Genomic DNA, 27,540 nt, shown 5'->3' with positions numbered 1-27,540 from the left:
GTACTCTAGGTATCTAGAGATACATCACTTAATAACAATGGTTTGCATTTATATCACCCCTTAAGATTTACAAAGCACTTTCTTCACACTACTCTGTGAGGCAATAGAACAGGTTATATTCTCTGTTTTACAGATGAGGAAACATCCACAGAGAGGATCAGTGAGGTATAAAATCTTAGACTGGCAGAGCCAGAAGAGGTCCTATAGACCATCTAATACAAACCGTTCAGTCTGCATATAATAGTGTTCAGATTCCTTGAAGTATAATTGCTATTTTTCCCTAGAAGTGAACTAGCTACAATCATGCTTAATAACATTCTCAGTGTCCCTTCTCAGTCTGCAATCTGGCCACCAACCCAGCTTCAGTCTACATAATCACCACCTCTTACCTAGTTCTAAGCATTTCCCCATAGATTCACACCTGCTGCACCTGGATAGAACTGGAACCACCCCTAAGGCATTCAGTCAGTCAATCAATCAACAAACATTTATTAAGCCCTCCCTGCTATCTTATCGTGACTGAGGGACATGTGTAGCTCAGTGAAACTATGCAATACAGGGTTACCCAAGACAGACAGGTCATCGTATGGAGTTCTGACAAAAGATGATCCACTAAAGAAGAAAATAATAAACCACCCCCAGTATCTTTGCCAAGAAAACCCCGTGGACAAAATCTGGCATGTTCTGATCAGAGAGGGGCGTGAGGGTCACGAAAAACCAGACATGAATGAATGACTGAACTACAATGTATCAAGACTAGTATAAGGCATGGGAGATACAGGATGAAGCAATCCAGATTCTCAAGTGGTTTATAGAATTATCAACAAGTATTGATTAAATATCTATTATTTGCCAGACACTATGCTAAATACTAGGGCAGGCAGGTAGTACATAATAGATAGCGTGCTAAGCCTGGAGTCAAGAAGACCTGAATTCAAATGATACTTAGTAGCTGTGTGATCCTAAGTAAATCACTTCTCACTGTTTGCCCCTCAAGTTTCCTCAGCTGGAAAATGAGCAGAAGAAAGAAATGGGAAAGCACTCCAGTACCCTTCCCAAGAAAATTCCCAATTGGGGCCACAAAGATTTGGACATGGACATTAACAACAAGAAAAATCCTAAACACTGGGCATATGAAAAAAGCAAAAGACTTTCTTTGTGGGAAATGACCTATACATAGAGAAGTTAACATGAATGAATGAAAAACATTTATTAAGTACTTACTGTGTGCCAAGTACTGTATATACCAAATAAGAAAGAAATAAAAGATAACTAGAGAAGAAAAATTTGAGAACGTGGGAGATTCAGGGAAGCCTTTTGTAAGAAGCTACCCTTATGCTGCTTCTTGAAGAGAAGGATTCTGACGATTAGGCAGTGAAGCAGCACCAGCACAAATTCAAAAAACGTTTGTCCATGGAATGCAAATCTCTTTTACATGCCACTTGTTTTTAAGACCCCTTTTTGCCCCCCAAAATTCTGTGACCCCCAGGTATGAAATAGGTATACAAATCAAACATTTTCTGATAATAAATCTTAAAGAAAGTTATTTTTAAACAACTCTTTGGCATACTGTGATTTTACCATTTGTTAAAGACAAAAGCAAATTTATATACTAAATGAGATAGATGCACTTCTTTATTTTTACATAAAGAATTAAATCTTGGGGATAGCTAGATGGTGCAGTGGATAGAACACTAGACCTGAAGTCAAGAGGACCTGAATTCAGATGTGACCTCAGACATTTAACTCCTAGCTGTATAACCCTGGGCAAGTCACTTAACCTCAATTGCCTTCCCCCCCTCCCAGAAAAAGAATTAAATCTTAATAGAATATTTGATATTTTTTACTGCTGCCAAATTTTTCATGACTCTCATGTTCAGTTATGTGATTCTATATATGGTCATGACCCATAGTCTAAGAAGCTTTGTTTTAAAGTACATATTAAATTTAACAAATAATACCAACACTATCCTGCTATTCTTTGTCCCCTCCTCAACTTTAGTTCATCTCTTTGTATTTTTAAACATTTCATTGATGCTCTTTTTTTTCCTTCACTCTCATATATCTCTTTTACAATACTACCCCATCCCCAAATAAAAACCTTTCCCTTTAACAAATAAATACAGTACATATCTGTAACATATTTTATTTTTCTTTATTTGTCAATGGAAACAGGACTAGGAAGTAGAAGAGAAAATCTTCAAACTTGAAAATACACTATTGAATGATTAAGGAAAACAAATCCATGCAGCCATATCCACAAATACTATGTTTCATTCTGCACCTCCAATGTGTCACTTCTCTGATGAAAGCGGGGATGGTTGACATATGATCAGTCTTCTTTAGTCATCAGAGCACATTGATCAGAGTTCTTTCAACATTGTTTTCCTTAATATTATAATAGTCCTTGTATAAGTTGTTTTGGTTCTTCTCACTTCATTCTGTATCAGTTCATATACGTCTACCTAGCTTTCTCCAAATCCATTCCTTTCATAATCTCATTTGGAGCAATAATGCTCCATTACATTCATATACAGAGGTATCTTTGTGGCTGGCTCAGAGATAGAGTGCTAGGTCTGAAATTAGGAAGATCTGAATGCAAATTTAGCCTCAGATATTCGCTAATTTTGTGACCCTGACACTTAATCTTTATTTTTCTTATTTCACTGGAAAAGGAAATGGCAAACCACTCCATTTATCTTTGTCAAGAAAACAAAGAGTCAGCTATAACTCAGCAACAAACATTGATATACTATAATTTGCTAAGCTATTCCCCCTTTAATGGGCATCTCCTTAGTCTCTAGTTCTTTGCCACCACAAACATATAAAAGACCTAATATAAATATATTTTCTGTATATATTCCCTTTCCCTCTGACTTTAATTTCTTTTGGGTCTGTGATTATAGTGGTATCAATGAGTCAAAGAACATGCATAGATTAGTGATGTTAGTGGGGAATTCCAAATTACTTTACTAAATGGAGAAGTAGAGAAGAGGAAAGAATGGTGGGATCATTTTATGTTACTGTACTAACATAGTTTCCCATCCTATTTCCCTAGGATTTGACCACTAAAAAGTAAAATGGAGGAAAGAAAGTATAGGGTCTTATCACTTGTATTATCATTGAACCGTAACAGTTCTTATAATTTTAGCTGCCTTGGTTTAGTTTGTGCAAACCCAAAAAAACTACTTTCTCAGGAGTACTTCAGGCCAGCAGCTTGAAAGGACAGTAACAATACCTACAGAGGTAAAAATAATAATTAAAGCCCATTTATTCCCAAGTATGTTGTATAGTAAAATAGAGTACAAAACTTAGAATCAGAGAGATATGAATATGAATCCTGTGTAAACCTGGACAAATCAATTAATCTCTCTCAGCCTTAGTTTCCTCATCTGGGAAATGGGAATGATATTAGGCATGACTGAAGGACTGAACAACAATGTATCAAGACCAGTATAAGGCATAGGAGATACAGGATGAACCAATCCAGATGCTCAAGTGGTTTATAGAATTATCAACAAGTATTGATTAAATATTTTACCCCCCCTCCCAGAAAAAGAATTAAATCTTTTTAATTCCCTTACAAGGTTGTTGGGAAGACTGGGTGTTTTTATATATTATTTATTTGTATTTTATGTGTATTTTATTAGGCAGTGAAGCAGCACCAGCACAAATTCAAAAAACGTTTGTCCATGGAATGCAAATCCATGTGCCATCACTTTTTAAATGCTAGCTATAATCCCTCACAGTTCCATAGTGTTTGGTATAAAGTACTTTCTGGATTTTTGACCATCACAATAATCCTCAGAAAAAGACAAGGCAGAGATTTTAGATCTCTTTGGAGATCAACAGTTAATCAAGTTCAACACGTTTTGCCCATTAAAAAACTGAGCTGAAAGAGATAAAGTGACTTTACCAAGATAACTATAACTGTTTTTGATCAGTCATATCTGATTCTATAACCCCATTTGAGGCTTTCTTGGTAAAAATATTGGAGTACTTTGCCATTTCCTTCTACAGCTCATTTTACAGATGAGGAAACTGAGGCAAGTAAGGTTAAGTGACTTCGAAGAGTTACACACCTAAGAAGTAAGTATCTGAGGTCAGATTTGAACTCGGGAAGATGAGTCAGCCTGACTCCAGGCCTGGTATTTGCAAAATGCTTTATTATAGATTATCTCTTTGATCTTCAAAATAACTTCATACATGGAAATAGTCATTCAACCTATCTGTAATAAGACAGATTATGCTGCTGGGCCCAGAGCAACTGGACTCTCACTGTTTCCCTTTAAAGGAACTTCTAACTCTGGACCAATATATGTGGAATAAGTTTAGTCCTATGGGAACCTAGCTTGTAAAGAACGAAGTCGGACTCTTCTTCACATTCATTGGATCTCTTTTTAAAATTCAAATTTTTTTTATTTTAGTTCTGAAATATTTTCTTCCCATCTTCCTCCCATTGAGAAAGCAAGAAAAATAAAACCCATGTTATAAACATGCTTAGTCAAGCCTGTACTAGTCTTGTCAATCAGTCTACCTATTTATATATGTCAGTCTGTCTGCACATATGTCTCATTTGTACTCTGAGTCCATCGCCTAAGTGCATAGCATGTTTCATCATCCTCTGGAATTGTGGCTGGTCATTATGTTGATCTCAGTTCTAAGTCTCTCAGAGCTGTTTGTCTTTACAATATTGCTGATATGGTATAAATTGTCCTCCTGATTCTCTCATTTCACTCTGCATCAATTCATACAACTCTTCTAAAGTTTATTATAACACAATAGTACTCCATCATCTACTCCATCATCTTTATATAGCATAATTTATTTAATCATTTTCCAAATGGTGGGCACCTCCTCGATTTCCAAATTTTTGCCACCATAAAAAAGAGCTAATGTAAATATTTTTGTACATATTCTGTACATATCCTCTCTTTGATCTCTTTGGATAGTGACCTGGTAAGCAATAACACTGAGTCAAAGAATATATACAAATTCATTCCTTCTTCCCAATTTCTTTACAAAATAGTTGAACTAGTTCACAGTTCCATGAACCTGTTTTCTCACAACTTTTCCATTATTTGTCATTTCTCTTTTTTGTCAACTTTGCCAATCTGATGGTAGAGAAGATTAGGCTTCTCCTGAGTTGTTTTATTTTATATTTCTCTAATTATTAGTGATTTAGAGCATTTTTCTTATGGCTATTGATAGCTTCCTCTGAAACTACCTGTTCATATCCTTTGATCATTTACCAGTTAGAAATTATTCTTATTCCTATACGTTTAAATAAGTTCCCTATATAACTTAGAAATGAGATTTTGTCAAAAAGAAAAAAAAACCTTGTTGCAAACTTTCCTGTGTTTCTTATAATTTTAGCTATATTGGTTTAATTTGTGCAAACATTTATTTTTATTTTATGTAACCAAAAGTATCCATTTTTATCTCCTGGGAATCTTTATCTCTAGTTTGGCCATAAACTCTTCCTTTATCTGTAGATCTAATAGGTAATTTCTTCCTGGATGTTCTAAATTATTTATGATAATTAACCACTATATCTAAATCTCATACTCATTTCAAAGTTTATCTTATTATGTGATATGAGGTGTTGTTCTACATCTAGTTTCTGCTGGAATACTTTCCAGTTTTCCCATCAGTTTTTGTTGAATATTGAGTTGTTGCATCAATCACTACTTCCTTTGGGTTTATGAAACACTAGACTACTGTATTCCTTTGCTTCTGTATCATGTACTTAATCTGTTCACTGATTAATATCTCTTTTCTATTCAGTCCCAAATTGTTTTGATGATTAGTACTGTGTAATATGATTTGAGACCTGGTACTGCTAAGCTCCCTTTATGATGAAAAATATTATCCATTCCTAGGTAAAGAAATGATGGTATCTGAATTCAGATTGAAGCATACTTTTTAAACTTTATTTTTCTTGAGGTGTTTTTTCTGTTTTCTTTCACAACATGACTAATATGGAAATATATTTTGCAAGATTACACATGTATAACATATATTGACTTGCTTGCCAATGAGAGGGTGGAAGGGAAAGAGAGAATTTGGAACTCAAAGTTTTAAAAACAAATGTTAAAAATTCTTTTTACATATAATTGGGAACAAGTAAATACTAAATAAATTTTTAAAAGAAAATTAAAAATATATTCTTGACCTTTTCTTCCTGCAAATAAATTTTGTTATTAATTTTTATAGCTCTATAAAATAATCCTTTGGCACTTTCATTGGTATAGTGCTAAATAAAATAATTTGTTTAGGGAGTGTTGTCATTTTTATTACATTGGTTTAATCTATACTCACTAGTTCTTTATATTCTATCCTAGGGTTTCAAGGAAAAATCACTTAAAATTTAGAGTTGACTTATATCTGGGATCTCACCAAAAGGAGATTAGAAAATACTCAATGTACTGTGCTAGTTAAGTATTGACTTATTTATTTCCTTTGCACAAAAGAAATGCTAAAAATGCAAAAGATTCACAAGTGCACATTAACAAAGACATAAAATGAAGCACTAACTTATAACCACTATCATACATTCTCAGTAGTTTGTGGCTTAGAACATCAAAACAGGTATCAATGATATTGATTTTGATTCCTGGGAAAACTTATGAACTGATTATTAAAGAGATAGTTGACAAGTATATAGAAAGAGAAGCAATTATTATAAAAAGTCAGTGTGACTTAATCAAGAATAGATAGGTTCATTAGTGTCTATACTAGGTCGTATACCCAAAGAGATCATAAAGGAAGGAAAGGGATCCACATGTGCAAAAATGTTTGTGGCAGCCCTCTTTATAGTGGCAAGAAACTGGAAAACGAGTGGATGCCCATCAGTTGGAGAATGGCTGAATAAATTGTGGTATATGAATGTTATGGGACATTATTGTTCTATAAGAAACAATCAGCAGGGTGATTTCAGAGAGACCTGAAGAGACTTACATGAACTGATGTGAAGTGAAGTGAGTACAACTAAGAGATCATTGTACATAATGTACACATTGCATAATCTTTATACACTGATCAATTCTCTTCAACAATGAGATGGTTCAAGCCAGTTCCAGTGGTCTTGTGATGAAGAGAGTGTGAAGTACCCAAAGAGAGGACTGTTGGAACTGGGTGTGGATCACAATATAGTATTTTTACTCTTTTTGTTGTTGTTTACTTGCATTTTGTTTTCTTTCTCATTTTTTTTTCATTTTTGATCTGATTTTCTTGTGTAGCATGATAATTGTGGAAATATGTATAATTGTGGAAATATATATAGAAGAATTGCACATATTTAACATATATTGAATTACTTGCCATCTAAGGGTGGGGGGAAAGAAGGGGAAAAACTTTGGAACACAAGATTTTGCAAGGGTGAATGTTGAAAATTACTATACATGTTTTGAAAATAAAAAGCTTTAATTTAAAAAAGTAATAAAAAAAGAATAGACAGGTTGTAGATTAACTAAGCTATCTTCATTTCCTTTCTGAAAGTATAACCAAACTTAGTAAATAAGGAGGATATTATGGACAAAGTTTATCTAGATTTTACAATTTTCAATTTTATTTTTTAATTGTAGTTTTTATTTATTTGTTTATCAAGCACCTACTATATGCCTAGAACTATGCTAGGTACCGGATATATAAGGAAAAGGAAGGAAGGAAGGAAGGAAGGAAGGAAGGAAGGAAGGAAGGAAGGAAGGAAGGAAGGAAGGAAGGAAGGAAGGAAGGAAGGAAGGAAGGAAGGAAGGAAGTCTTTGATCTCCAGAAGCTTTCACTTTATCAGGGAAGAAAGCATAATAGTATGTATAAAAATATAATGTGGTGGAGGAGGAAGTAAATAGATTTATCCTCATTTTACACATGAGAAAACTGAAGCTTACACAAAAAAAGTTATTTGCCTAATGTCACACAAGTAATAAATATCAGGATTTTAATCTGGGATTTTTGATTCCAAATCCAGGATTCTCTAATCTAACATTTCAATTACAAAAGCATTTTTACATCTACTTTCTTGTTTTATCCTCACAATAATACAGAAAATGTATTGGTTATTCCCATCTTACAGATTAAGAAAATTATGGCCCATCAAGATGGAAGTGATTTATTTGATTTAACAGAATTAATAGATAAGGTTTTCTATTTGAAAATCCACTATTCTTTGAACTATGTCATGAATTGAGGTCTTGTCCATCCTGGAAAATCAATAAAGATAGTAGGCCCCTCCTTCCATCAACTTTCCCCTCTCCCCAGTCCTAATCACTGACAAGTAGAGTGTCTAGAAAGAGGAACTTGACCATTTTACTGTATTTTGCCCATGTAAGACCATGCCTAGAAAATTGTGCTCTGTTCTTAGCTCCCTGTTTTAGGAAGGATATTGTTAAACTGGAGAGAAGATATAGGAGACCAAATAGGATGATGAAGGAAAGCCCCATTATAAAGATCAAAGGAAGACCTCAAAGAGATTTCACCTGGAGATGTGAAGATTTGAGGGGAGAGTTGGGGGCAGACACAGCACCTCTTCCCGCATTTGAAAGTTTGTCACATAGAAGAAGGTTTAGATTTGTACTTCTGGGCCTCCTAGAACAGAGCTGGGGAGCAATGAGTAAAAGAGACAGTAAATATTAGGAAAAAGCTTCCTTACAATCACACTTGGTGGCAGGTGAAGCTATCTCCCTACCACCACCACCATCATCAACCTAAGCCCTCATGAGTATTTGTGAGGGATGTTGTCAAGGGAATGCCTATTTTCTTTTCCATCAAGTTAGGTGGCATTTGAGTACCTTTGGGGTTCTAAGATTCTGCTCTCTATTTCCTAGTAGTTGTGGGACATATTGAAGGATTCTGGAAGCCTCATTAGTTAGTCAACAAACATTTTCTAAATGTTTTATACACTGGCACAAATCCAAGAGAACTTCACCTCCTGATTCCCACTTTAGGGTTTTTTTCAGGGAATTGGGGAGAAGGGAAGGAAGGATCCTGGGCATCAGCATAGGGACAGCCAAAGATAATTTGATGACTGGGAAAACTAAAGATATGGCAGAGAAGACACAGGTGTTTTGTGTCCCATTTATCAAACCCTTTTAGGCATTTTAAAGCATATATTTTCACAGAATCTCCATTGAATGAAACACCCAATTCAACGGCAGAGGTCATTTACTTGTGTCAACTTGACTTCAGCTCAAAGAGCAGTTATTCATGTTTCTGGACATTCAGATACATGTCAGGATCCCATGGAGAACAACAGAGATATTGGAGAAAAGCCAGATTCAAATTCATGGCACTTGCATGTGCTGGTAGCCCCCCTTAGCCTAACTGAACAGAAGGAATGACTAAATAGCCCCTAAAGGGCAGGAGTTATTTGCTTTGCCAACAAAGAACTAAGGGGTCTTTTATGAAGAGATTCCTTGATGAGCCAGACTTTTTCCACTTGATTGGTTTCAGTTCAGTCATATTCTACTCTTTGTGACCCCATTTGGAGTTTTCTTGTCAAAGATCCTGAAGCGGTTCGCCATTTCCTTCTCCAGCTCATTTTACAGATGAGGAAACTGAGACAAACAGAGTTAGGTGATTTGCCCAGGATCACACAACTACTGAGTGTCTGAAGCCACAGTCTATGACTAGAATTGTGGGTGTCAAGAAAATTTAATTAACAACATCCCCAAATGTTATAACCAAGAAATCACAGTCACCAGACAAAGTCTCCCTCTACCTCTCTCTAGAATTTTGGAACTGGACCATGTGGTGAGATGGGAATCAGGAGCTCAGGACTTCTCGTTTGCCATTCAGGTTTGGAAATAACTCATTCGTGCATTCAGTATCTGGTTATTGAGTTCCAACTGTGTGTACAGGTTAGCTAATTTGAATAGGTGAGAAGGAAGCTTCTAGACGGTAGATTTAAACCTGTGGGAGATGTTTTCTCCAACATAGCATGATAGGATGAGGATAGATAAAAAGACAACGAAGTAGGTCAGAGAGTTAGACTTGGTCAATATCTAAAACAGAGCTAAAGAGATAGGGTTTGGACAGGTTTTGGAGGGCCTTGAATGTCAGGCTTTGGGGTGTGAACTTAAGGTTATGGGATAGGATGTTTTCTTCAAAAATACAAAATTGCATTATCTTAGAGCTGGAAGCCTCTGGTTCCCATCCCTCTCGTTTGACAGAGGAAAGAACTGAGTAAAAATGACTTGCCCATAGCCATACAGATAATTACGAGCAGAACAAAGACTAGAACTGGGGATTACCTAATTTAAAAAGCCAAGAATCAAACCCAAGCCCAAGAATCTTATTACACCATACTGTGTTGGTGGGGGTATTCTTAATACTTAATTATTAACAAAATAAAATTAATAAAACAATACTTAATACCACATCTCATCTCCACCTTAGTAGATAGTCTGCCAGAATTTCTGTGGTCTCAAATTAGACCATGCTGTGGTATACCTGGTAATGGAGCTCTCCATTTAGCTAGTTTGACTCCTAACAATATATGTATCTCCCAACACACATATGGTCAGTTATTACCCATACTCCATGCCCCTGTAGCTGGGCAAGGTCTCCCAAAACTCATGATCCGTGGATATCATTTTCAAGAACCCAGTATCAGCTCTGTAACCACGATGGGGCTTCTGAGGACTCAAGTGAAAGAAAGTCACATTCTTTTCTAAATGAAAGACTCCTGGGAAATGGATTCAAATCCAAATTTCCTAACTATAGTGAGTATATACACCCTTCTTTTCTCTCTCCTCTTTCTGTCACAGAGGGACTCCTAGGATTTAGGGTTTTAAGGGACCTTAGATATATAGTATAAACCCTTCATTTTACAGCTGAGGAAGCTGAGAGTTGGAAAGGTTAAGTCACAGAAATGAAATGGGACTCAAATCCAAGTTTCGATAACTATAATTATACATACACATGTGCATGTATACATATATATGGAGGTGGAGAGAGAAAGAAAGAGAGAAGGGGAAAGAAGTGAGACAGAAAGAGAAGAGAGAGGTGGAGAGAGGAAAGAAGGGAGAAAGGGAGAGGAAGAAGGGAGAAGGGATCAAAGGAGAGGAGAGGAGAGGAATAGAGAGGAAAGGAGAGGAGAGGAAAGGAGGAAATCATAGAAAGAGACAAAAAGAATAGAGGAAAGAGACACATAGAGAGAGAAGAGACAGAGGAGGGAAAGAAGGAAGAGAGAAGAGAGAGATGAAAGGGAAAGAGAGAAATAAAGAGGGAGGGAGAAAGAAACAGAGAAAAGAAGAGAAGGGAGAAGAGAAGGAAGGAGAGGAGAGGAAAAGAAAGAAAAGGAAGAAATTAAGGAAAAAACAGAAAGGGAGGGAATCAGAGAGAGAAAGAAGACAGTAAGACAGAGAAAGAGGCAAGACAGACAGACAGACAGACACAAAGAGTTGGAGAAAGAAACCAAGAGACTGAGATAGACACAGAAACATCGAGAGAGGAGATACATAGAGAGAAACCACAGAGAAAGATAGAAACAGAGACAAAGATAGAGTCAAGGAGATAGACAAAGACAGAGACAAAACAGAGAGAGACAGTCAGAGAGACAGACAAGATAGAGAGAGACAGAAACAGAGAGATAGAGATAGAGACAAAGACAGATAGGGATTCAGAGTTAGAGAATCAGGAGCCATTTGTGAGCTTGATTTCAAAGCTGCTCAGTTTTCCCTGCTCTATTTTCCATACCTGGAGAACCAGCCTAAGGTGACACTCCCAAATACAGATCCCATTTGCTCAGCTTGAGCTCTACTGCATCCCAGTGACCCACCAGTCTCAACCTCCCTTCATAACAAAGACTACAATGTATGTAATTCCACCTTGTCTAGCTCTCTGCTATAACCAGACCTTTACTTAGCAGGGAAGCCTCCTCCAAGCCCTTCTCTACCCTCAGCCTTAACCCTGCAAAAAACCTATTCTTTTTTCTTTGGATCCAGTGCCTCCTTCATTAATCTGTTTGTTTTTGTAGTAAGTTTTGTTTTGGAAACAATGAAGTTAAATGACTTACCAGAATCCCATAACTAATAAGTGACTGAGGCTAAATTTGAGCTCAGGTCTTTCCAATTTCTGGTTGATTAGAAGGAGTACCTTTAAAAGATTCCTCGTTCTTTTAATATTGACTAATCCTGCCCCTGATAATGAGGCTTTTCACACTCCTCTGTCTAAAAGACCCAGATGTGCATTTCACCAAACGCAAAGAGAGAAAAAATAGACCTCATCCTTTTTTCCTTCCCCAAACCGAAAGCAAATGTACTGCTCTTCCTATTGTACCATGAAATAACAAAAAGAAAAAGGTAATGAATGGATAAATTAAAAAAAGACCCGAGTTCAAATTCTGCTTCTGACTCAAGTCGGTTAAGGGACCCTAGGCAGGTCAAGTAACTTCTCATCACCCCAGACAACCTTCTAAGACTGTAAATTGCAGAGCAGGTGTGGAGATGCCCGATAGATGGAGGACTAAACTTCAGACCTGGAAAACCTGAGTATAAATCGAGATTCAGATGTATACTTGTATAGCTTGTAAGCTATGCAACCCTAAGCAAGACCCTTAACCTCCCCATTCTTCAGTTTCCTCCTCTATAAACTGAAAAGATTAGACCTGAAGATGTCTAAGTTTCCTCCCAGTTCTAAATCTCTGGCTCTCTGAGCTGCATTAGTGAGGGTATTGCTTCTATCAATGAAATCTGAGACCCATTTCCCACGAGAGCCAATAATTGGGTATCAGAAGATTTTGGTCCTAAACATGGCACTGTTCCTCACTACCTGGAGGATGCTAATTATTCAGGCTCTCTAGGGCTCAGCTTCCATATCTACATAAATCTCAAGGCTCTGATGCCTTTGTTATCGAATGTTAGCGCCGAGCCCCCAGAGTGGGGGTGACATGACATGGCTGGAGACACATGATAGATAGCTCCAGGCTAATCTACACTCAGGAAAGCTTATATTGGAGAGGAGAAGGCTGAGCTCATGTTCCTTTCCAGCAAGAGTTATCACAAAAGTAGAAAAGGCATGGTTTTTCCCTTTTGTTTCTGATCTTTCTTTTACAATATGACTAATACAGAAATATGTTTAAAATGATTGTACGTGTATAATCTATTTGTTGTTGTCTTGGGGAAGGGAGAGAGGGGGTAAATTTGAAACTCAAAACTCTTCCAAAAATGAATATTGATGTTTAACATATATTGGATTGCTTGCCATCTGGGAAGGGGATAGGAGGAAGGGAGGGAAAAAATTTGGAACACAAGGTTTTGCAAGGGTGAATGTTGAAAATTATCCATGCATATACTTTGAAAATAAAAGGCTTTAATTAAAAATGAAAAAAATAAAAAAGAATGTTGAAAATTATCTTTACATATAATTGGAAAAATAAAATGCTAGAGAAATAAAAAAACAAAGGTAAAAGATGACAGTTACATCTGGTTTCCATTTCTGCTGAGACTGTATGACAGAACAAAGCATACAGCAAGAACTTAATATAGGCATGTTGACTGCTGAAATGGAGTATTGGACTTGAAATCAATTAGACTAGGATTCAGATTGATTCTGCCTCAGATACTAGTTTCGCAATCCTTGGCAAATAATTTAATCTCTCTAAACTTGTTTCCTCATCTGACATGGAAATGATAATAACATCAATCTATCTTGAAGCAGCTCAATCTGAAGCTAGAAAGAACTGAATTCAAATCCTACTTTGAATACCTAGTTGTGACAACTACTTGACAAGTCACTTAATCTTACCTGGTCTCAATTTCCTTATCTGTAAAATGGGCATCATAATAATACCTGTTTCTCAGGGTTGTAAGAATAAAATGAGATGATTTTTGTAAAGTTTTTTGAAAATCTTAAAGCATCATTTAAATTCAAGCTATCATTATTATTACCTGATAGAGTTACTGTGAGGATTAAATAACACAAGTTAGATAGATAGACAGACTGACAGACAGACTGATAGATAGATAGACATATAAATTTTATAAACATGAGCTTTTATTACTGAAGACAAAAGAAAAATGGATTTAAACCAAAACATGAAAAACAGGTTAATTCTAAGGAAGGATTTACTAAGAGACTAATCTGAGAACCTAGAAGAGATCTTGCAGTTTTCCTTCTTTTAAAATTTTAAAAATAAAAACAAGACAGATTCCATTTCTAGCCTAGATATTTCCTGACCTAGATGGCCTTGCAAGGTCCCATCCAGTCTTAAGAATCTGATTGGAGGCAATATGGTGAAAGGAGAAAACATGAAAATCTGGGTTCTGATTTCCCCTCTGACAGCAGTGAGGATGGATAAATCACTCAAACTGTCTGCATTTCAATTTCCTCTTCTGTAAAGTGGTTAGAATGATGCCCTTGGTAATTGTTTCATGGAATTTCTGTGGGGATCAAGTGAGATAATGTATGTAAAATCACTTTGTAGACCTTAAATCCCCATATTATCCCAACTGTTATTATTGGAATTTGTGGGGAATGGATTAAGGAGAGAAGACTTCCAGGGCAAAGATAAATAAATACTCCATTAAGTTGGGTTTTCTCAGTTACGATAAAAGGATTTTTTTTAGCTTCATTTGTGGCCTCTTTTCAAAGCTTTATGATTATCACAATATATGTTGACATCTTCTATCACCATAGGAGGAGGAAACTCAGATTCTTGTGGGTGGAGTTTTTCAGTTTACTCGGAAGATCTTCCCAGCTCCAACAATAATAGAAGGCAGATAAATCAGCTTCCCAGCCAGAGTTTTCCTGAACAGATTCTACCACCCCCCTTGGCTGGTGTTCTACCAACATCAACTGGAGGTGCTTACTTAAATCCTGTTTCAATCACTAGGAGAATGTTGGTGGTGGTGTGGATTAGCCTGGCCGTCTGCTTCCCAGCTTTGGGTAAGATTCTTCCATACCTGTCTTTGTCAGCTAGAGGAGAAGACAAAACTAAGAAAATAGAATGAAATCTAAAAAATACGAGTCATAGATTACGGAATAGAGGTGTTAACCATATGGCCCATGGGTCTCATGAGGCCCAGAACACTCCCAAGGGCAGGCCAAACCAGATTAAAATATAATTGGAAAATATTTAACAAAATAAATTAGAATATAATAAAATACAGGTAACACTGTATTTTATAACTAAATCAATATGCAGTTCAAAAGATCTTTATGTACAGGTTAGTGGTTTCTGTTTCCACCTGAGTTTGACACTTGACATTGCTGGAAAACACAGAACTTTGAAAAACTAGAAGGGGAGTTTAGGTATATAAGCACAGCTTGTCTTGGCTCCCCTACCCATCCCTGGAGTTTGGCCTGGTCTCTCTGCTTCCCAAAAGTTCTTCTATGTGTAAGGTCCTCCCTTTAAGATTTCTAAATAACTTTCCTTATGACAATCTTATGAGGTGGGTAATATTAGCATAATTATTGCAATATTACAAATGAAAACTGAGACTGGGAGGTAGAATTACTTACCCAAGCTTATATACACATAGAGCCAGGATTTGAACACATATCATTGGATCATAAAACTTTAGAGTTTGGAATCACTTTAATTAACTCTTTCATTTTAAAGATAAACTAAGGAACAGGGGGAGATAGTGACCTATGTAAAGTCATGTAGCTCAGTAAGTAGTAGAGCAACTCACTTCTCCACATTTAAGTCCAGAACTTTCCTCTTCTTCATGGAGATGGGGTTCCCGCTACCATGTGAAATCAGGTGAAAATGAACCCCAAGAGAAATTCAGGAAACCAACCACCATGACAACTAAGAAAGCACCTGTGTGAGTAATGAAGGAGTCCCTTGTGCTAAATGTAGTATTAGAAATGGCAAGATTTCATAACTGATTAAATATCTGGGATATTTAATCAGCTATGAGCCTGAGAACCCAGGATAGAAAATTAAGGAGTTGGGTAGAGGAGAATTGCATGGAGTTGGGGATGGACAGAGGATAATGGGCTCTGTTTTGGACATGTTGAGTATGAGCTGTCTCCAGAACATTTAATTAGAAATGAATAACATGCTGTTGATGATTCAGGACTGAAGCTTGGGGAGAGACTGGGGTTGGGGTATATAGATCTGTGAGTCATCTGCTTAGAGATTATAATTATACCCATAGGAGAGGATGAGATCACTGAGACAGAGTATACAAGACAGAATCTAACAATTCTCAGCCCCCTGGGTGTGTGGCCAGCAAAACTCTAGAGTGCTAAATGAGATCCAAAAGTAATTTGGGAAGTGTTTAACAACCTAAAGCAAAATATATTACAACATAGATAATATTCACCTGTGATTTTCTAAGTTAATGTCCTGCCTCAAGGACCGGTTTCTACTTGAGTTTGATTCCATTGGAGAGAAAAGTCTAGGGGACCTAGGCTAGAACCTTGAGATATGCTAAGGAGGATATGTCAAGAACAGTCAGACAAGTGATAAAAGAACCAAGAGAGAGTACTACAATAACAAGGCCTTAAGATTTACTAAGTACTTTACAAATATTGCTTAATTTTTATCATCACATCAGCCTTGGGAAGCAAATGTAATTATTATTTCCATTTTACAGATGAGAAAAATGAGATTGAGAGAGTGCCTTGTCCAGAGTCACATATCTAGTAAGCATCAGAGGCCAGGTTTGAACTCATGTCTTCTTGTTTGGTGTTCTAGCCACTTGGCCAGGGGGTAGTTTCATAAAAACACAGAAAAGAGAAAACATACAGAAGAAGAGAGACACTCAACAGGGTCAGATGAAGGAAGGAGATTAAGGAGGATGAAAACAACAAAGTACATAAAATTTGGCAGTTGAAATTATTGATAACTTTGAAGAGAGCTGTTTCAATTGAATGATGAGGTTGAAAGCCTCATCAAGGATTAAGGAGTTGGTAAAAGAAAAGGGAGTGGAGGTAACAAGTTAGACAGCCATAACTTTGGCTGAGAAATAGAAGAAAAAAAAGGAATAGAGGGGATGGCCAGGTTCAGTGACAGCTTTTTAAGGATGGGAGAGATGAAAATGTTTAAGAACAGTAAGACCATTAAAGAGAGACTGAAGCCTGGAGAGGATGATTGAGGGGACAATCTGTCAGAAAAGATGGAAAGGGATGAAATCAAAGTCACATATAGAAGATATGGATTTTGCAAGAAGAAGGGAGAAGATATGTGAGAGCCAGTAGTTAAATGTTCAGTGTGAGCACTTCATAACTCAGAAATTGGCAAATGCTAAAAATCAGGGCTTGACTTATTGTTTTGTTGATTGGGTTTTGGCTCAAAAAAGAGATGGATAAAATGTTAAGAAAGTGTATGAAACTTAAAAAGTGTGTTGTGAGTACATTTTCCTCCTTAGAATTAGTTGTTAAACATTTATCAACACATCCCTGGAGAAGACTCAGCTCTTTGTCAAAGACTGGAGGAAAGGAGAGAATAAAAGATGATGTCAGGGAGTTTGAGATGATGAAAGAGAAGCAGGAGCTCACAAGGAATGGCCTTCATTTTTCTGTAAAGAAAGAGGCAAAGTCCTCAGTGGAGAAGGTGGAAGGAGGAAGAGGTATGAGAGGCTTGACGTTTGAAACCACTTTTGTGGGAAGTGCGATAGGGAATCAGCTGTGGAACAATCAAAGCATTGCTTTACTGTAGAAAGGGCTCAGTTGGAATCAGAATTTGCAGAGTGCCCAGTGAGCTCAGTTGTATGACTTCCTCCCACTCCATTAAGCAGCACATGAGTAGGAGAGAAGAGGAGGCAGAAGGTAGCAGCAATTCACTTACAGGGCTTGGAGGAGGAGAGGTTTCTCTACAATAACAGCAAAAGAAGAGTTTGGAAAATGCAGTAGAAAGCAAGGAGTATTCTGATTTCCCCTCCAGGACCAGTATAAAGGGACAGAGGAGAGGGGCACTATGAAAGGAGGGATGGCCAGTGCTACAGAGGATGTATACGCCAGATCTCTATGAATGCAAACACATTGGAAGGAGCAGGGGAAGCAGAGATATTTTCATTTTAGAAAAGGAATTCTAGAGGATCCAGTAGAAGGGGTAGACAGAGTTGAGAAGGGTCATGGGAGGTTAAATGCTAAATAAGATTGGGGGGGGGGGGTTGAGTGCCATTACTCTTAGGTAGCCAGTGATGAAGTGACTCCAAGAGAGGGAGAGTAACAGGTGGTGAGAGTTTGGAAGCCATTAGAAGACAGTGGGCGGCTGATGGCTTAGAGGAACACTCTGACACCATTGTCCCAGCCACTGGGTGGGGTAATGGTATTGTAGAGAAGTCTGGGGGAGTGATGGATCTTGTTACTTGTTTTTTGTCTCTGGTCATGTTTCCCTTGGAAAACAGGAATAAGAATGTCTGTGTTCTTATTTATTTCACAGGGTTGTTATAGAGAGATAATGCAAAGGACTTGACAGGCTTTACAACACCCACATATATGTTAGTTATTTTTAAGCTACTGACCAAAATGAACTTGTTGGAGTGTGAGCTAGAAGGGACTTGCATTGTATACAGTGGGAGGAACGTGGATGTTTATTACTTCTTAAATAATGTTAGGGAAGTTGTCGTGAAGCTTCTCTGGATCTCAGTTTCCATATCTGCAAAATGTGTCCAGGACATTGCTCCATACACTATGATCATTCCAAAAATATATATTGTTGTTATAAATGGGGAAATAACTCATTAGACGCCACAACCCCTGACCCCAGGGCTTAGCTTATTTAACCAATTTCCTCTTGTCCAGTCAAGCACAGGCAAATTCTGATCCAAAAGGGAGAAAAAAGGAGATGTGAGTCACTAGTTAAAAGGATAGATCTGAGAGAAGAGCATCAGGGATGCCAGTTGCACCTTGGGTGGCCAAGAATGATCCAAAGACTCTGGGACACGGAGGAGAGATCTGCATGAGATACAGAATGGGTATCACCATCATTGTCATTGACACTGACATATATAAAGCATTTTAAGGTCTGGAAACTGGTCTGTATTTGGGCCTGTGAGAGATATAACACAAGTGTTGTCATTGAGGTCAAAAGATTTGTCCATGATCCCCTTGGTGGAATGTTCCAGATGTAGGCTCTGGAGAACCCAGTTTCCCTAAAAATAACCCTAGAGATTATCTAATACAATCCCTCATTTTATCTTATATCGGAAATAACTGAGATTCAAAGAATGAGGGCAAATGTCTTGCCTAAAATCATAAGGGTAATAATAATTTCAATTCAAATATTCAATAAATAAAATTCAATTCAAAGCACTTTGAGCTTTCTAAAGTGTCTTTGGAATAATACTAGCTATGAGGTAGTGTTTTTGTTCCCATTTTATAGCTGGGGAAACCAAAGCTCAGAAAGAAAAATTTGCCCATGATTCAACAGCTTGTGGTTGCCTGAGGCAGAATCTGAAGCCAGGTCTCCCACTTCCAAGGGTAACAATCAATTTGCCATAATGTTCTACCTCTCCCTTTAATCTCCTCTCCTTGCCTCCCCAGGTTCCTCAGGCCGACCTGTGGCAGTAACAAAGTATGGCGTACTCCTTGGAAAGCAGACCCGTGTGGAAGGAAAAGCTGTCAACATTTACTTGGGGGTCCCTTTCGCCAAGCCCCCCGTGGGCAAGCTGAGATTTGCTCCTCCAGAGCCACCTGAGCCTTGGAATAACATAAGAAATGCAGGCACCTACCCTCCTGCGTGAGATTCTCACCTTTAGCTTTTTGGGGTGTTGAGGAATGAGAAGAAACTAGGAGAGGTCACTTGGCTCTATTCCCCACCTCCAGGCAGAGTTGTTGCTAATCTTTGGGGATCAGACTGATTAGGGAAGCTTGGCAAGGGAGGAGACCTAGTGACCTGTCCCAGTGAGTGTCAACCTTTCTGAAACCACCTGCCTTTCCTCCCCGGATCAGCTAGTTATTGAATTATTGTTTCTGGATTGGCTCTGTGCTGGGCCAAGAAATAATACTGGGTGCTGGGGTGATCAGAGAGGGTCTCCCAGGAAAGCACAAATTTCTGAGCATTGACCATAGTAGACACCTGGGCAAATTGAGGTTAGGATGGCTTGATTTAGCAAATGGAGCCTTGAGAATAGGTCAAATTTGAAGAGAATGGGGGTGGGTAGTAATTTTTGCTTTTCATGGCACTGTATGGACACCTACCAAATATTTAAGTTCTCTTTCTATCATTCAGTTGCCTCCAACAGTACTGGGGCCAAATTGCACACCTGTACTTTACAACCCAAAAATACCAAACCTGGCTGAGATTCCAAGAGGATTGCTTGTATCTGAACATATATACACCAGCCCATGCCCAGAGGAAGATCAAACTACCGGTGAGTCTTCACCCCTTCCCAGACTTCCTTAGCTCTCTCAGTTCAAGCATCTTCTTCCAGGTAACCAGCAGCTTGATGTCCATAGATGTCATTTTTCTGGTTGCATCAAGCCTTGGCACACTGTAAAACCTCCTAAATGAGTTCTCTATACATTCAAAGGAGTTTGATTTCAAAGGAAAATCACTTAACCTCTTATCTGCCTCAATTTTCTTATCTGTAAAATAGGAATAATAATAGCACAACAACCCTGGGTTGTTGTGAGGATTAATTGTCAATAATTTGTAAAGTTTTTCCCAAACTTTGAAGAACTATATAAATGATAGCTACAATGATGATGATGATGATGATGATGATGATGATGATGATGACGACGACAACGACGACAAAGTGATGATTATGTGTCAAATACTGTACTAGATGCTGTGGATACAAGTACAAAGAATGAAACAATTGCTATTCACAATGAGATTATGTTCAAAGTATTTAAGCACTCACTGTGTGTCAATCACTGTGCTATACTTTTTTATACTTATCATGAAGATGAGAATGTAATTTGAGAAGGAAATGTACAAGCGCTCATGAAGAATATAAGCAAGAATATAGGTTCCATGAGGATAATCTATTTTCTATTTTTGTCTATGCATTCCCAATACCTAGCAGTACTTTGCACATGGTAGACATTTGATAAATGATTTTGAATTAAGTTGGCATAGTAAGTTGACAACCCCTATCACTTCACTTTTGGACCAGTACTCTTTTCACATCTTAAAATTTAATTCAATTCAACAAATATTTATTAAGTGCCTACTGTGTCTAGGAATTGTTCTAAACTCTGGAAATATAAATAAGAAGAGTCTTTTATCTCAAGGAAATTTCAATCAAATAGTGGGAAACAAGACTCAAAAGAAAGCTAGACACTTTTAAAAATAAAAATTAATAAATTAAATTTAAAAACATTTTGAAAATTAAAAAAAATCATCATAGGCCAGAAAGATCACACAGTCCAGTCCAGATGGTCAGTGTGGAAGAACAGCTCTATAGGTCAGGACAACTGCCTACTTGGTTCTCTGTAGGTGATGGTCTGGTTTCCTGGTGGTGCCTTCGTGATAGGAGCAGCCTCTACGTATGATGGCTCTGTGCTATCTGCCCATGAGGATGTGGTGGTGGTTTCCATTCAGAATCGACTTGGTATCCTGGGCTTCCTCAGGTAAGAGTTGGGAGGAATCCTGAGAGGGGGCTAGGAAATGGATAGGTCCGGGCAGGTCCAACAGAGATGAGAAGCCTGGGACTGAGAATGGGACCATGTGGTACATAATCAGGTGGGGATGGGATCAAGTGGGGTGGTGCCCTGGGGACCCACAGAGCTGGAAGGCAGTGGTAAAGTTGTTCTGGAGGCAGAAGCTGGTCTCCAGTCTCTGAGTGGATTTTTTACTTTCAGCACTGGAGATGCCCATGCCCGAGGGAACTGGGCGCTGCTGGACCAGATAGCAGCTCTGCGTTGGGTGCAAGAGAACATTGCTGGTTTTGGCGGGGACCCCAGCTCAGTGACCCTATTTGGCCAGTCCTCAGGAGCCATATGTATTTCAGGGCTGGTAAGTGGAATAATGAGAAGTAGGCCCCAAAAGGTGGGTAAGGGAGTGACTCATTACTTCAAGCAGCTGGGATCAGAGTGAATTAGTGGAAAATTCACCAGTTCAAGAGTTAAAGGATCCACTTTAAATCTTGTCTCTAATGACTATTCTCTGTGGGATTTCTCATTTTCCTGAATCTATAAAATGAGATAATTGAACTAGAATTTTGTCATTCCTTCAAAAACAAATTTATGGTCTATAACAGAGGCAAGTTGTCAGGACATCCTAGATGCCCTGATCAAGTGATTTCCTCCTTGTGTGGTTGATGAAATTATAGATGATAAGGGTAAGGTAACAGAGACAACAAAGTATTAAGTCTTCAGCAAAATGCAAAGACATATCTGCACTATTTTGATCCTTTTTAAGTTGTGAAGTTCTTCAGTCAAGCTAGAGAACAACACAGAGAAACAAGCTTGCCCACAGAGTGTACTCTCATGACTATCTTCACATGAACACTCTTGCACACTGCCATAACTCCACACCAATGTTTCAGAGAAACAGCAGACTTAACCTTCTGAAATCACACTTATATCATGCTCCAATGTCCCAGCTCTTACATAACATGTTTTGTTCAACTCCCTAATTTTATAAATGGCAGTCCAGAGAAGTTGGTAGCAGAGGTCACAGCAAATGACAGAATAGAACCAAAATACGACTCCAAATTCATCAACCTTATAAAAATAGCATCCCACCACTACCCTCTGCTCTTCATCTGTTGCTTCTCCCACTTGGCTTTCTGCAGATTCTGTCTCCCTTATCTAAGGGCCTCTTCCATGGGGCCATCTCTCAGAGTGGAACAGCCCTCCTAAAGCTCTTCATTTCTTATGACCCACTGAAGATTGCCAAGGTAGGTACCCTCAATCCCCAGGATGACAAGAAAGAGTATCCCTCTTTCCCTAAGGAGACTACCATTGTTAGACCCAACAGACAGACTTGGCAACACTTATGGATCCCTCAGAATATAAGAAGAATTGGGTAGAGAACGTGGATCTCTCTGACAAGATATACTCAATTCAACTCAACAAACATTTTTACTTTTTTTTTCAATTATCAAATATGTATTTTTTCTTCTTCCCATCTCCCATGCAAAAAAATAATAAGATCCTTGTAGTAAACATGCATAGTCAAGCAAAACAAATTTTCATATTAATCATGTCCAAAAAATTGTGTGACAAATATTTTTTATGTGCCAACTATGTTCATAGGTATAACTAGGATTTTTTTTTTTTTCATCTGGGACCAAGTTGGGTGAAAGGAAGAGGAGATGGAAGTTAACTTCCCATGGTATGGTCACAAGATAGGTGTGAAAAAGGAAGGAAATTCACCCTAAGACATATTTTCTACATTGCTAAAGGACTAACTGATATTTGGAATAGGAGAAAATCCACCCTAGAATAAAAACAGCATCATTAAGGTTGACGAAGATCATACTTGGAGGAAGGAAGAATAGCCCTGAACAATACTGTTGGTCATCTTCCAAATTTGAACACCCTTCTAAATTTCCTCCATCCTTAATGGAACAACCAGGGCTTTGACAATAACTACTCCCAAAAAGCCTGATTAAAATATCATAGAAATACAATAGGAACACAAATAAATGGTGATAGGCACAAAGTGAGATCCAGGCAAAGTACCCTAGGAAAAGATTAGGGAAAAGAAAATATTTTTCAATAGCAAACTCAGGGAAGGCTCCATGAAGGAATTGGTATATATAGGTAATGGGATGGGATGGGATTTTAACTGAGTCAAGGAAGTTTGGAATCTATATAATTAGGAGAATGATGTTGTCATAAGGGAATTCACACCAGTTAGAGGAATAGGGAGTGACCAGTTTAAATAAGGAAGATGATTAGGGAGTGACCAGTTTAAATAAGGAAGATGATTAGTTTTATTTTCAACATATTGAATAGATGCTCCTAGACTGGTCTGCCCCCTAGACTGGTCTGAATCCCAACAATCTAATGGATTAGGAGCTCCTCCCAGTCCTCTGATGATTAGCTTCCAAGAGTTCCCTAAACAGCCAAACCCAGACTTACTTTGGGCCGCCAGAGACATTTCCACTTAGATGTCTTCGTTAGTAATAAGAATAGTTCACATTTTAAATGTTGAGCTCATTACAATCTGGTGAGCCAGGTATTATTAGTATTCCTATTTCTATTTTACAGAGAAAGAAACAGATTGAAGTTTAGTGACTAATTTGTTATACAAAAACAGCAAATATTTAGCCATGTGGTCAGGAGTTGGGGAGGTACAAAGTTTACATAAGAGATGATCCCTACCCAAAAGCAATCTAGCCATATCTAGGCCAAGATGCTAATCCAGGTCCTCTGACTGCATAGTATTTTTCCCATTAAACCATACTTCCTTTCATTAGAGAGCAAAACCTTGGCTCCCATTACAGAATAGGGGGTGGATGTTGCAAGGATTCTGAGTCTCAACCCTAACACCAGACAGATTTGGGGTTGCCCATCCCAAAGAACTGAGATATAGACAAGGATGAAGAGAATGAGACTGTTTCATAGATTCAGGGATACTTCTCCAAGAAGTCCCCGGGGGCCTTCTGAGGCCACAGAAATTGAGTTTATAGCCAAGAAAATGGCCCAGAAAGGACTAATAGAGCCAGAGGAATCTAGGAGGAGGTGGTTGAAAGCAAAGGGAAAAATGTTGACTTCTTGCTCCCTCTACCTACAGAGAATTGCTAAAGCGGCCAAATGTGAAACTAACAGTAGCCAGGTCCTGGTGCAGTGTCTCAGATCCAAGACTGAGGCAGAGATTCAAAAGGTGTCTAACAAAATGGTAGGTGGAACCAGAAAGGAGAGGAAAACAACCGTTCTCATTAAGCTAGGGCTGATGCCCCAGCCCTAGTCATGGGATTCACAAAAGTTTGACTTTAGCCTGGCCCCTTCCACCAGATTTGCCAGCTGACTTTCCTGACAACACCATAGATCTATGGTTTCCAGAGACATCATTTTCCTACTTTTTTCCCCACAAAGACTTTCTAAGATCATAGAATTAGAGCATTTATTTATTAGAACGTTTATATATAGTGCTGGGCACTATACCATGGAAGGACAAAGAGATAGTCCCTGCTCTCAAGTGAAGGGTTATTAGAGATCATTGCCTCAAACCCCTCAAATAATAGATAAGGATCCTGAGGGCCAGATGCTAAATGACTTGATGCAGGTAACCCAAGCATCAAACACAGTCAGGTCTTCTGACCAGGTCTTCTAAACTCTTTTCCCAAGCCCTCTTCCATGATTCTGCGTCAGCTCAGGATCAGTTTGTGCTTCTGGGAGCTGTGCCTTCCTGCAGAACCCCTGGCCTCCTGGAGGTCAGATCCCCTTGTTGTGGAGAGGAACAGCATCATCCCTCTCTCCCAAGGCGTCCCATGCTGCTTCCAGAGGTAGCACTGCCTATTAAATATACAGCTGAAAGACCCTCGTTTAGGCTACAATTCTGCCCATATGTTTGCTTTGTAGTCTATGGAATTCTTTTTCCATCCCTGACCCTCTCAGTATCATTACTGATAAAATGGACTAACGATCTTTAAAGTTCTTTTTCTGCTTGAAATCCCCTGAAAGTTATGCACTCCTTCTTCATGACCACAATGGCAAAGACAGCACTGCCCCTGCCCTTGGCAGGGTTCCTGAATTGGGAATCCGTGGTCCCTGTGTCCTGCTTTCTCCCCACAGAGTCCCCCTCTCAGGGACCCATTTCCTCCCCAGGAAGGAAAGATCAGTGGTTTCTGGGGATGGCTCTGATCACTAATGTCAAAGAGGGCTCTCTGTCTGACTCTGACTTTATCCTGGCCCCAACCTTGGCCGAGGAACCTTACATGGTGTCCAACGTGGTGGAAGCCTCAGAATTTGGCATTTACCTTAATTTTTCAATTTGTGTCTAGGACCTCAGTTTCTCTGACTCCTTCCTTCTTTTCCTTTCACTCTTCTTTCTGCCTCCTTTTAAATTTTGTTGATTTCCCTAGAATCTAAGGGTTAAAATTTAAGATTTCTGTCTTTTTTCTGAGTCTGGCCTTCAATCTTTGTCTACCTTTTCTTAGCAACCCTTTTTTCTTCTTTTTCTTTGGTTCAACTCTATATGTCTATACCTGTCTCCCTCTGCCCCTTAGTTTATGAGTTTGTGTCACTTCTCTCTCTCTCTCTCTCTCTCTCTCTCTCTCTCTCTCTCTCTCTCTCTCTCTCTCCCTCTTTTTCTGTCTCTCAGTCTGTCTGTCTCTTTCTGACTCTGTCTCTTCTTTCTCTCTCTCTCCCTCTTTTTCTGTCTCTCAGTCTGTCTGTCTCTCTCTGACTCTGTCTCTTCTTTCTCTCTCTCTCTCTCTCTCTCTCTCCCTCTTTTTCTGTCTCTCAGTCTGTCTCTTTCTCTCTGACTCTGTCTCTTCTTTCTCTCTCTTCTCTCTCTCTCTCTCTCTCTCTCTCTCTCTCTCTCTCTCTCTCCCTCTTTTTCTGTCTCTCAGTCTGTCTGTCTCTCTCTGACTCTGTCTCTTCTTTCTCTCTCTCTCTCCCTCTCTCTCCCTCTTTTTCTGTCTCTCAGTCTGTCTCTTTCTCTCTGACTGTCTCTTCTCTCTCTCTTCTCTCTCTCTCTCCCTCTCTCCCTCTTTTCCTGTCTCTCAGTCTGTCTCTCTCTGACTCTGTCTCTTCTTTCTCTCTCTCTCTCTCTCCCTCTCTCTCCCTCTTTTCCTGTCTCTCAGTCTGTCTCTCTCTGACTCTGTCTGTCTCTCTTCCCTCTCTCTCTCCCTCTCTCCCTCTTTTCTGTCTCTCAGTCTGTCTCTTTCTCTCTGACTGTCTCTTCTCTCTCTCTTTCTCTCTCTCTCTCTCTCCCTCTCTCTCCCTCTTTTCCTGTCTCTCAGTCTGTCTCTCTCTGACTCTGTCTCTTCTTTCTCTCTCTCTCTCTCTCCCTCTCTCTCCCTCTTTTCCTGTCTCTCAGTCTGTCTCTCTCTGACTCTGTCTGTCTCTCTTCCCTCTCTCTCTCCCTCTCTCTCCCTCTTTTTCTGTCTCTCAGTCTGTCTGTCTCTCTCTGACTGTCTGTCTCTTCTTTCTCTCTTCTCTCTCTCTCATCTCCCCATCTCTCCCATCTTTCCTTCTCTCAGCATTACTCATCCAGTGGAACAACGTCCCCGTCAGGTCTGTGCTTTCCTCTCTCTCTCTCTCCCTCTCCTCCCTCTTTCCTGTCTCAGTCTGGTCCTCTAGCTGACTCGACTCTCTCTTCCCTCTCTCAGGTCTCCTCAGGCTCTCCCTTTTCTGTCTCTCAGTCTGCCTCTCATGACTGTCTGTCTCTTCTTTCTCTCTCTCTTCCGTCTCTCATTGCTCAGAAACTAACTCATCCGCACCCCAAGAGTGCATCGCTTCTCCCAGCCTTACGACTGGGCCCATAGCTGCATGCCCGGAGTGAGAAGGGCAAACTCAGAACTCGGGACCTAGGAGGAGCCATGCGCCCCTAATAGTACACACGAGGGCATGAGATGAGGACATAGTGTGTCCCCTCTTTTCCGCAGTTCATGCGCCTGCCTTTTGACGTTTAAGATCTGGGCAGAGCATAGCTGAGTATTCCGTCCCTCCTCCCTCAGGTCTCCAACAGAGGGCGCTCCCGCGTCTCAGTCTAGCCCCCAAGCCTGTTCGAAGGCG

At 39.0% G+C, this 27,540-nt stretch overlaps 1 protein-coding gene across 1 annotated transcript in view; it reads left to right on the top strand.

Moving 5' to 3' along the window:
• Positions 1-14,837: 14,837 nt before the first annotated feature.
• The window catches only part of LOC100929540 (carboxylesterase 4A), a 28,175-nt gene continuing 15,472 nt past the window's right edge, over positions 14,838-27,540 (top strand). The window contains 8 exon segments of the mRNA XM_031949238.1: positions 14,838-14,886; positions 19,441-19,636; positions 20,129-20,270; positions 21,344-21,477; positions 21,709-21,862; positions 22,644-22,748; positions 24,593-24,765; positions 25,171-25,304. Of these exon segments, the coding sequence (XP_031805098.1) occupies positions 14,838-14,886; positions 19,441-19,636; positions 20,129-20,270; positions 21,344-21,477; positions 21,709-21,862; positions 22,644-22,748; positions 24,593-24,765; positions 25,171-25,304 (1,087 nt within the window).

This window comes from Sarcophilus harrisii, chromosome 2, assembly GCF_902635505.1.
Source record: "Sarcophilus harrisii chromosome 2, mSarHar1.11, whole genome shotgun sequence".
Lineage (NCBI taxonomy): Eukaryota > Metazoa > Chordata > Mammalia > Dasyuromorphia > Dasyuridae > Sarcophilus > Sarcophilus harrisii.
This window is presented reverse-complemented; position numbering and strand designations above follow the sequence as displayed.